This window comes from Pempheris klunzingeri, chromosome 1, assembly GCF_042242105.1.
Source record: "Pempheris klunzingeri isolate RE-2024b chromosome 1, fPemKlu1.hap1, whole genome shotgun sequence".
In the NCBI taxonomy this organism is placed as follows: domain Eukaryota; kingdom Metazoa; phylum Chordata; class Actinopteri; order Acropomatiformes; family Pempheridae; genus Pempheris; species Pempheris klunzingeri.
This window is the reverse complement of record NC_092012.1, coordinates 30,997,747-31,009,415: the sequence shown is the minus strand read 5'-3', so window position 1 is coordinate 31,009,415 and position 11,669 is coordinate 30,997,747. Positions and strand designations below refer to the sequence as shown.

General features: G+C 40.3%; 1 protein-coding gene across 2 annotated transcripts in view; it reads right to left on the bottom strand.

Annotated features, from left to right (window-relative positions):
• Positions 1-4,724: 4,724 nt before the first annotated feature.
• znf536 (zinc finger protein 536) overlaps positions 4,725-11,669 on the bottom strand; it is a 192,238-nt gene continuing 185,293 nt past the window's right edge. For both annotated transcript variants that reach the window (XM_070833703.1, XM_070833711.1), the window contains exon 7: positions 4,725-7,422. In XM_070833703.1, coding sequence (XP_070689804.1) covers positions 7,268-7,422 — 155 coding nt within the window. In that variant the 3' untranslated portion in view covers positions 4,725-7,267. The remainder of the gene's footprint in view (positions 7,423-11,669) is intronic.

The following is an 11,669-nucleotide window of genomic DNA, read 5'->3' as shown; positions in this document are numbered from 1 at the left end:
GATCCGGCATACAAAATAATCTAACACAAAATTATCTTCCAAGGAGCTTAAATCAAAACCAACACCACAACTTTTTAAAACCTCTCCCCGAGAGCTGTTCTTTACCCCCCCTTCATAAGCTCTCCCTTCTTTCTCATCTCCTTTCCTCAACTCCTCCTCCTCCTCTTTCCTCTTTCCTGTATTTTTTCTCCTTCACTTTCCCTTCTGGGGGGAAGCCTATTTGTCCGCTTTAAGTCAAGTCACTCAATTCTTTCAGGAAGAGACTTTGGAGGCCCCTGGTAACCAAGAGAGAGGGAGAGAGGAAGAAAGACAGAAGGGAGTATGTGTGTGTGAGCGAGAGTCCACCTTCCAAATAAGTTCCATTAATCATGGACCACAGTCTAATGTAACTAATATTTTACAATTAGAGGAGACAAGATGGAGCTGGGGGCCATCTATCTCCCTTACACCACATGATCATCGATTCATAAGAGCTGAGGAGAGAGAAAGAGGGAGGCCATAGCACACTAGCCCCGCATAAAACACACACACACACACACACACACACACACACTGCTGGGCACACGCTGACACACATGTGCACATTAACACACCCACATACATAAGCACAGATGCTTAGCAGGAAACAGAAGGATGCATAAGAATGAGGGGACAAGCTGTCACATTAGCATTTGTTAGTATATGTTGTGCTTAAAATCAGGGCTGCAACTAACAGTTTTTGTTAATCAATCATTGTATTGATTACGTTTTCCATTAATTCAATTGTTTTTGTTTTAATGGTTGTTGGTTGTGGTGTCATAGTATTGTTGGACACAGTGAGAAATGCTGATTACACAGTCTGAGATGCCAAAGTAACATTTCTTAAATTGCCTGTTTTACCCAACTAGCCTAAAACCTCAAGATAATCAAACTGAAGTGATGTAAAAACAAGAAAGAAGCTGGAATCAGAGAAATATTGACATTTCAGACTTTGAATTAATCAATTATCAAAATTGAGCCAGCGCTACCTAACTTGTACTTACACTGCATACTCTGGCATCATGATTGCACGTTTTATGTATCAAACAACGGCAATCAATCGTTTTTCCTCATTTCATTCATTTATTATAGAGTAAATCATTTTAAATGTAGTTTTGGACTTCTAGTTTGTTGAAGTCCTTCATTTGCACAGAATTTGCATGTTTGCGTAGATCCTTTGTTAAAGGAACATGCCAACCTTTTAAGTCAAAAAAAGAAAAAGAAACAGGACTTTTTACACCGGAGTTTTTGTAAAGTATGCACCTGGTTTCTTTATGTTCTATTGGTGTATTTACAATAGTTGTGAAATGAAGTAATGATTTACATAAATGCAAGAAGAGGTGGAGAAGTAACCACAGGTGGTGCCAAATCAAAGAACTTAATAAAAACAAAAGTCATCTACCAAAGCAATTCTAGACTGAAAAAAGGACGTGTGCATGGAAAGAGAGGGGTCACCACTCAATCTAAACCCCTGATAAAACAAATAGGACGGCATGGAAGTCACCTCTAAAAGACCAAGAAAATAAAGAGAACATAATTGTTGCCCGGAACAGTCAGGGAAGAGGATCTATGTTTGAAGATAGCAGAGAGCAGACAACAAAGAGGGAGGGAACGAACAATGACATGCACTAAAGCATGACACATAGCACCCTTTTTGCTAAAGTGCCTTTGACAATGAAGACACTGAATCCCTACTAGCTGAGGGAGTCTTTTGACCCCCCTTTTGAAGAGGACAAAGACAGAACGGTGATTTTCAAAACACTCCAAATCCAGTTCGCCTGTAGCCTGAAAAAAGTTTGACCAGGCACAAACACATAAACATATAGATAACCCTTTTTACACACGGCCACAAACACAACTCTGATCAGGAAATACTAAATTATACATTTATTTGTGATATTGTTTTTGGCCTAAAAGTAGTTACATTTAAACAATACAAGGTTACTTAAGGCAACATTTCCCTTAACACAGGATACAGCATACGATGTTCCTCTCTGCAGGAGGATTTATACGCCATCAGCACTCTACCAAAACCTGGTCTGCTGTGCCCTCTGGTGGACCAATCGGAGAACTGCACGGCCAGACTGCAGCCGTTCTAATATAAAGGAGGAGGGAAAAATTAGAGGCAGCTGAACAAATGAGCAGAAAGACGGGTTCATCTGCAGGTCACCATCTGCCCGACGACCAACCGAACGCTGGCACAACTGCAACCACTGCAGAGCGTCATCTTAAACACATCAATCCATGTGTAGACGCATAAGCATGCAAGACAATTATACAATACGCCAGCATGCATGCACAAACATGTGCTGACACACACGGCTTCATGGCATGTCAGGGAGGAAAACGGATACTGAGGAGAGACAGAGAGAGTTGAAAAACGGGGAGCGACCGAGAAAATGACGAGAGAGGAAGTTAAATGAAGGGCAAAGAGCGGTGTTCATCACACTGTGAAAGAGGTCGTTTCAAATGTTGAAATTGCTTAGCCGAACAACGAACAGCAGCGCACACACACACACACACACACACACACACACACGACAGGCCGGATAGAATGAAAGATGACCTAATGTGTTCTTTAATCAGACACATGTGCGCCATTACATGGAGACACACACCTACTCAAATGTATAGGGATGACATACATACACACTCACGTTCATGAATTCCAACAGCCCTGCATACAAAGACACATGCCCCCACAATTTTCAGAGCATGATGCACACACAAAAATAAACACGCACACACACACACACACAGGCAAAACAAGTAATGTCCTGATTATTCTTGCTCAGTCTCATATCCAGCCATCTGAAACATCCTTGGCAGTGTGAGTGTGTGTGTGTACGTGTGTGTGTGTGTAGATATAAACCAGTCACACAGTGACTTTCTCCGGATGTGAGTTTTATTGGAAACAGACTCTGGAGATTCGTGGCAGGAGGCCCCCCACATCTGGTGCGGTGCAGCTGATCCGTTTAAAAATTAGTCAGGCATTGACCTGGGCAGCCTCCCAGTGGCTCTGCAGCCTTTGGGGTCCTGATGTTAGGTTAACACAAATACGGATTCCATCAGTGTGGAGCAGATCGGGTGTCAGACGACAGAGAGAGGGGGGTGGGGGGGAACCATATAATATTTCTTCCTGTGAAAAGCAGAGTCAGCTGAACCAGCTGGGCTGTGTGTGGAGGAAACTTTATGTTGGTGTTTCCTTTACGTTACGTTGAGTTCTTGACCTTTAGCCTTGACCCACAACAATCTGACACTGATTTCTGCCTGACCTTGAACACTCCTACTACCCCGGTGATAAAACCATTTCGGCAAAACCTTTAGGCCAAAACATTTATTGAAATGAGCTGATCTAATGCGTGAACATTTACGAATTTGCTTCTTTTCTGAAACTATTGACCTTTTTAACGTTAATGTACGAGGACATTTTCTACAATAATTGTAAACTACTCATCGTGGGTTGTGGCATAAACAGGATGAAAAAGTAAAAGTCTTAGGTGACCATTTGGCTTAAAAGTGTTTGTAGTTTCTTGATTTCATTGATTGGAAGCATTTGTGAGAAGGTAAAGGAAACATTTGATCTCCCACTAATCTGTTTGTCAAGAACTTGTATTTTTTTTTTGTTATCTTCAGATGCTGCAGCAGTGCTGACGTAGCCACAGATGGATACTAACCTGTGCAAGAATCTGGTTGTATACAGTTGATATGCAAAATACATGCAGTGGAAAAATACCAACCAAATAAAAGGTTACTATTTTTACTAATAAACCAGTGGGGTATTCTTATACAAACTTTTTAAATATATTATACATTATTAATAACACCTTAATGATTAATTTAAATTCAATTTAATGCAAAAATGTGTCTTTTCACAATTTTCTGCAAAGCATGTGCACACTCATTGTCTACACAACGAGTACCTATTGTTGATAATATAGCCAATAATTTAACCAACATATAACTTGAATGCATGTCTTTAGTACATTTACATTGTTATATTGCTACTTTGGTTTAAGATCTGGGTACTTCTTCCACAGGTGAATATCCACTTGATGTCTGCACATTTGCATATAAATGCTAGATCCCGTGTGCAGAAACCCTCTGTAGCTCTGCTGCTAACAGTCTGTGACAGCATGTGATACTGAAGCGTGCAGTCATGTGATCCGTAGTTTGTTTTTGAGTCGAGACAAATTAATTGTAGCTGGTAGTTTAAACAGTGTGATTTGAAAAAAGTGGCGTATATGAGGGAGACGAAAAAGTGGCAAAGAGAAGTCAGGTGCATGAACTCAATATCAAAAAGAAGCGTCAAACACGTATGATGCACACTGCATTCGTCGTCGTGATTTTCTTTAATTTAAATGCCCGAATCGTTCCTTTACATTTTGCCGTGTGGGACCTCTGAGCGTGCTCGCGTACTTACGAGCATCCCCGTATTGCTCCACTACAGCTACCTCGAGCACCTTTGGGAGACAAAGTGGCGCAGGCAGTAATTTAGTTGTGTGGATTCGACATCATGATCACAGTTTGTGAAGCTTTGGCATCAAATTGACTGAGAGATAATAACTTGTGCTGAAGTGATGGACTAGTCTCCCAACAGTTTACCCGCTTCTGATCACACAGTGACACTCCGACACGGCGACTCGCCTTCCTGATTCTCGCTCTGTCAGAAATGAAGAAATTAAAAACATGAAACAAGCCATTGCTCTGTGACAATGCATTTTTTTTTTTTTTAGTTTGAATACATTTTATTTTTACTATAAGTACAGTTCAGTAGTTACAAAACGAAGCATCTGCCATGAGGGTACAGCGAAACATAAAGAGTGTTCAGCTCACAAGACAGGTTTTGTACATAATATGTGGAGTGGAATGCTCATTATAGCTGGTTCAGAGAAGGAGAGAGCCCAAGCGAGACTCTCGCCATTAATCTCTCATCTTTACACCCCTGGAAAACAGAGATAGGGTCAGAGGTCAAAGCCGTTGGTCAGTGCCTCCGGCATCATACGTCTGATTGGTTTACTCAGATCCCATTTCCAGAATTCCTCCCTTCAAACACCCTGTTATATTTCCCTACAACCATACCATACTTCTGGCTTTTCATATGTCACACTCTTCTTATTTAGTTTGGAATCCCCTCTTTTCCTGGCATATTAAAATTGAAAGAATGGTTAATTGTAATCTACATAAATCAAATTAAAATGAAAAAAAAACAAACAAAAAAAAAAAAAACAGAGGCTGTACTGCAGCAAAATCTCCTCAAGTTGGAATTTGAGCAATGAAAAATTACTCAGGCTAAAGCAGTAACAGGCCTACGCTGCAGGTCAAAAGGGTGTTTGCATACAAAAGAAATCTGGGCAACAATTTGTCAAAGCCACATACAGTATAGAGGTTGATCAAACTAAAAGAAGTATTGTATTTGAACTGTACATACCGCATTAGAATTTTTCTCTGGGTTCACAAAAAATGACGTAGAAACATTTCACAATGCCAAGGGACACACAAACACACACCTTCAGTTTAGTTAGTTAGCTAGTTTTGTACTGTATAGGTTGGATTTATAATACTATCACAGTGCAAAATACTTCTGAGAACCAAAACAAATGAAAGAAATAAGAAAGGATAAAGTCCCTCTATGCATAATGGATTCTGTATATATGGGGCAAATATGTTTGCAGCACAGGAGACGATTGTCATCTTTTTCCTCTTTTTTTTTTTTGATCAGTAAATGGAGAAGGCATTAATGTACAGTACATATAAAAATTAAAAATAAAAATCAACCCTACGTCCTACAGTCTAGCACAGCTACATAGCTTTGTAGAAGCAATAACAGATGACTTGTATCTAAGGCTATACACAATATGTCTTTTTTCCAGTTTTTTTTTTTTTTTTTTTTCTCATCTTAAAGTAAATACATCAAACCATTTTCAGTAGTCAGTAACACTGTGCAACAATGATCGGTGGCAGTATTTTAGAAACATCTGCAACACTAGAGTCCTTGAGGTTGACATGAGAGATGAAGAGAAAGGGGTGGAGGGCGATAAATAAGAAACTGTTCCCCCTTTTTTCTGTTTTTGAGATTCTTTTTTTTTTTTTTTTAATTCTTCTCTGTCAAACTCTAGAAGAATGCCTACCTTTTGAGAATGTGGCCATGTAAACTACAGTCACTTCTTTGCTTTTCCTCATCACAAATGCTTTAAAACTTTAGTTTTCACTTTTTTAACTACTGTATATCTCTTTATGTACATTAAGCGTCTATGGGTGCTGTGTTGAATGATACAGAACAAGAAAAAAAGACAAAGGGAGCCATATAGCAGGGTGAAGGCCTATACCGGCCTGGTTATGGAGAGGGAATATAGTATTATAAGTACATTTAGGGCAGTCTGAATATTCTGTCTTCCTCATGATCACCATTAGCACCACCATCATCAAAAGTCAACTGCAGGTATGTTTCTCCATCAGCACTACCATAGTATTTCTGGAAACAAGCATGTGTTGGAGATTGTCATATGGTGCCCTGTCCTTTATTAACCATAATCACTGTGATGCATGGTCATGGGACATAAATAGTGACTCTGTGACAGCTGATAAGAGAGCCAGAAGTGGCTGATCTGACAGAAAATGTGCTTGGTCTCTGTCAACAGTCCGGTAAAGTTGAGTTTCTATTCTACAGTAGAATACATTCCAGGTACAATATAATGGTGGTCCGTGGACATGAAATAATTGTCTTCATTTAACAGGAGAGAAAAGTCTTTGAAAGCAGGTACTACACTTCAGTCCTAATTAAAAAAAAAGACCTTTCGACACCTTTCTAGCTCAAGGAATGTATCAGAGATTGCGGCGCCAGTTACAGAAGTGCTAATCAGACAGGTAGTTTCATCAAAAGGAAAAAAAAACAAATAAAAACATTGTATAAGAGAAAAGACAACAGAGACAAGGGGTATTCAGACCACAGGAGACAAAACAGGAAAGTTGTCGTCACTTTGTTTAGCGTCCTAGGACGCTTGCAAAAGTCATTAGGTCCATCTCGCAAATCTGTCCCCAAAGGAAAACTGTCCCAAACTTTCCTTCATATAGTTCTCGCCTTCTCTTGACTCTGACGGTAGTATGTGTTTTTTTTTTTTTTCATCTTAAATAAAGTCTTTGTTATAGTGTATTCCTTCATTTATCCTTCATGCCTCCTCATCATCACCATCATCGCCTTCATCATCATCCTCAGCCTCATCATCCTGCCTTGCTCCGGTGTGGGCCGTTAGTCTTTGTTTACAGCGTGGGCGTCCAGCCCCTCGGGGTCGCCTAGGTTATGGTTGTTAGGGTGGTTAAGGTCGTTGTTAAGATGGTTGGGGTCGTGGGTCAGCGCGGGGTCATGGGTCATGGGCTGGTCCTCCTCTCCTACCCAGAGATGCACTACGGCCAATGAGAGAACAAGAGGCAGATTAGCACCACGGACCCAACACACAGACCCCACCCTGCAGCACACATACACACACACACACACACACACACACACACACACACACACACACACACACACACACACACACTCAGCATTACATCATATAGTCAGTGGGGCCAAATGGATGGATGAGATATTTGAGACTGTCAGCTTTTCACAATGGGTGATGGCCAATTGAGACATGAAGGGTAATTTCACACAAATCACAGACAGAAATTTGGTTTCTCACTTAACTGGAGTTACAACTACTCTCAAAGATAGTTTTGGGTTTAATTCATCCAGGTTCTGAGTCTGGGCCTCCACCCAAATACAGTGGAGGTGGATTTTGTTTGTGGTGGTCCCATCATTTAAAAAATGCATTTCAAAATTCAACAGCTCAACAGTTTTCATTTCTTTGGGATAAAGTAGTCCCAGTGAAAACTGCTTTATAGATTATCCCGGATTACAGGGACATGGCAAACATTTTTAAATATAATCCTCCCAGAAACAAAATCCATTTCACTTCCATTGTATTGGTGCTGAGACTGAAATGCCTTCAGTCCTGGTCAAATTAATTCCAAAGCACTGCTTTGATAAGTGAGAAATCGGTCATTGTTAATTTCAGTAAACTTTAAAGTGTCTTCCCTGGATTCTAAACATTACATAAGATGCACCCATTATTAAAGAAACAGCAACAGTTAAGACCAGCAACAGAAAAACCTTCAGCTCACAGTCCCAAATCTGACTTTTTGCCTATAATAATTGAATCTGTGAGGTTATGCTAATATTCTGATGACATGATGTTAGTTTCTAAACTTTCAAGGTGGACAAAATAACAGGAATACCTTGAAATGAAACACATTCAAATACAATAATTCCACAGATAACATCCACATTCTTATAGCTGAAGTTAAATTAAAAGTGTAACCTTCTTATTGCAGCACCATTGTTTTGGTTTGCGGTGCATTCTGGGGTTTTCCTGTTGTTCTGTCCACCTTGTTACCCAACACAACAATGACTGTAAGTAAGTATTAGCAAGGCATGAAGCTACGCTTTATATGAGGAAGGGAAGTGGCGCTTTCATTAAATTACTACATCTACTGTACAGTTCCACCATTTGTTTCTTTCCATTTTTGTGTTTGCACCTTCTGTACACATTAGCTTCCACTGTGAGATTATGATAGGGGTGAAATAATCATTTCTAAAATGGTATGAGATGCTAACACATTATGGTTATGACAACTGGAGTAGTTTCATACTTAATACAAGCAAGTTGGTTGGCTCAATAAGTGTGACAGGAAGTGTGACAGTGGGTGAGAAGTGAAGTGAGTAATTCTAATAAAAAAAAGTTTTAAGACTCGGTGCGACAGTAAGAAATGCATAACTGTAATTAGGTCCCACAGCAGCGGCCACTAAATAATACAACTCGTCCCCGATCCCCCTCCTTTTTCTACACTTTCATTCCCTCAGCAACTTCTCAGAAAATTATTTTGCAATAAAACACAGCTGAACACATTTGCATGTCATGTTCTTTTAAAGTGGCGTTATGAATCTGACAAAACCAAATTAAAACACGGGTTTATTTGAGCTGTGCTTTCGCAAGGACGGAAATGGATATCAAAATGAAAGGAAGTGCCGGCGTAACAGAGGGAAAATAAAGAGCTAATAACATGATAAAACATCTCTTAGATTCAGCACTGAGTAATAACTTCCTAGCTGTCTTCTGATGGCGTGAACAACTCCTACATCACTACAACCAACAGTGACTTTACTGAAAGCCTCTTGTGCACTTCTGCTTTTGCTGCACCATGCTGCTCACTTCAGATGGTCCCAGTGATTCTAAAGGATAATTGCAAATATTTATGTATTAGCTTTTTTTTAAAAAATGATATTGGTAGAAGCATTGCTTGAAAAATTGCAACATATAAGATCAAATCTTCCTCATGCACACTTAGCCTGATCGTACAAAACATCGTTAACGTGACTAGAACTGAGTGCATAGCTATGTACACTGACGCCTCGGTCCCTTCTATGGTCAATTAACCGGTGTTTTCTCATCTAATTTGCAACATATCTCAGACTATAATTCTTTACTAGTAAAGAGGATGATTTCATACCCAACCTTCACCACAAGATGGCAAGCTAAGACAGTAAATAAGACACTGAAGCCTCCGAACAGATTCGCAGCTCATCACCTCTCACACATTTAGACCAGTGATTTCCCTTTTGGCGCAGATTCACTTTCAACATCTGTGTTAAATGTCAACACTCTTCATGAAAAAAAGTGAAAGAAACTACCATTAAGAGTCACTCATTCTGTCCCTGAGATGACTTTTTTTTTTCCCTGTATAAAATAAACAAAAAAAGAAAAAATTAAGTTTCCTTGTTCTGGAGCTTCAAAAAGTGTCTAGTCTCTCCCCGAGGGCACTTCCTGCCTTTGACTTCCCTGTAAAGAAACTTCCTGTAACGAGCTCCAGATTAAGCTCCATATTTGATTTTCACTGTTCATTAACTAAGCCACCTGGAATGCTATTATTTAAGCACGGTGCTCCTTCTCCCCAAACAACTGCCGCTGCGAAGGGGGAGAAATTTCCTGGCCAACTTTATAGATTTAGCATAACTTCCCCTCACAGTTTTTAATTTCCCATTCGGGCAGGCAGCAGATGCACCTCACAGACACAGGAAACCTGCCTGGCATTCATTTATCACATGAATGCAAGGCTTACCTATTTGTTTCCTTCAATGATTCTACTCTTAGGGTGGGTTGATGCAACGTGCATACATGATGGCAACATGACGGTATTAATAAAAATCTATGTTTATAAAAACTATTATTATATTATATATAAGATACATAAGAGCAGTACAGCACCAATGTACGGTGCATGCCCACATCTCCAAGACCCTCACGATAGGCAATATGAAGAGTAAGGGCTCCCTCTTGTGGTGTGTTGCGAGATAGCAGAGACAGGGGTGGTTACTGGAGAGGAGAGGGCCCGGGAAAGGAAAACATATGGTGTGAGGAAACACAGCTCCAGGATCCATCCACTGTTAATACATGTGTCATGCTTAACAGAATGGATAAATGGGAAGGAGGATGGAACAATGGCATAACACTGTACTCTGAGCATGTGTCTGAGACTGCCTTGGGATACAGTGGACTGTGTGTGTCTGTGTGTGTGTGTGTGTGTGTGTGTGTGTGAATGAGTGTGAGTGTGTGGTCTCAGAGGCATCACCTCACATTAATAGCAGTCTGTGAAAACATCACACAACAGCCACTCACCAGTTGAAGCTGGCATTTTGCAGCGCGACACCGTACGGTTCTTGAGACTGGTCGTGTGGTACACTTGTGCAGCTCTTAATAAAGTTGTCGTTCATGATATCAAAGCCGACACGGACGGCTAAGAAACATAGGTGTCTGTGTTTCAGCTGCGTCTCATTTTATTCCATTTCTTTCTGATGATCATTGGGGTTCAGCTAATATAGACTCTGCCCTGATCGACCTCATCGGGTGCTTAAAGTTTTAATAAATCTGTCTCCAGTACAGCGGGCACGGATGGAATGTTGTCTGCGGTGCTGACAGCATTGTTACAGTGCTGCTGTCACTCCAGATAATCCACACATCATGGGGATATCTTTACTAGAGAGCAACTCCAGAAAGTAGTTCTGTAAAAAACTCCTCAAAACGAGTTGTGTGGATTCAGACTAAACAGAATACTGTTACTGGTGTTGATTTCCTTTATGTTCCAGTACATTTTATTCACCTCCATTGCAAATATGTGGATGCAGACAGAGGAAATCTAGCCTAATAAAACCTGCATGGCTATATACAACTAGAGTAGTGGTTCAGGCCCCCCATAAAAGGGTCACCTAGTATATTTGAGGGTCAGAAGATGATTAACAAAAAAAGAAAGCAGAAAAAACAGCTTTTTTTCAGCTTTACATTTGATCTTTGCATTTCCTGTGAATGACTTTCCAGTGTAACTAGTGATGAGCATGTGATGAGCACACCCAAGTGAGAAAACTAAGAAAACTCAAGCCCTCGCCTCCATGTAATTTGGATGCAACTGATTAGTTGATGTTTGCTAAAAGTTAGGTTCTATTGCACAGTATTTCAGCTGGGCCTAAAATACAGACACACAGACAAATGAAGCCAAAGGAGCCTTGTTGCAGCGCATCATCTGACATCATCTCTACCAATATGGACTTCAACAGGGTG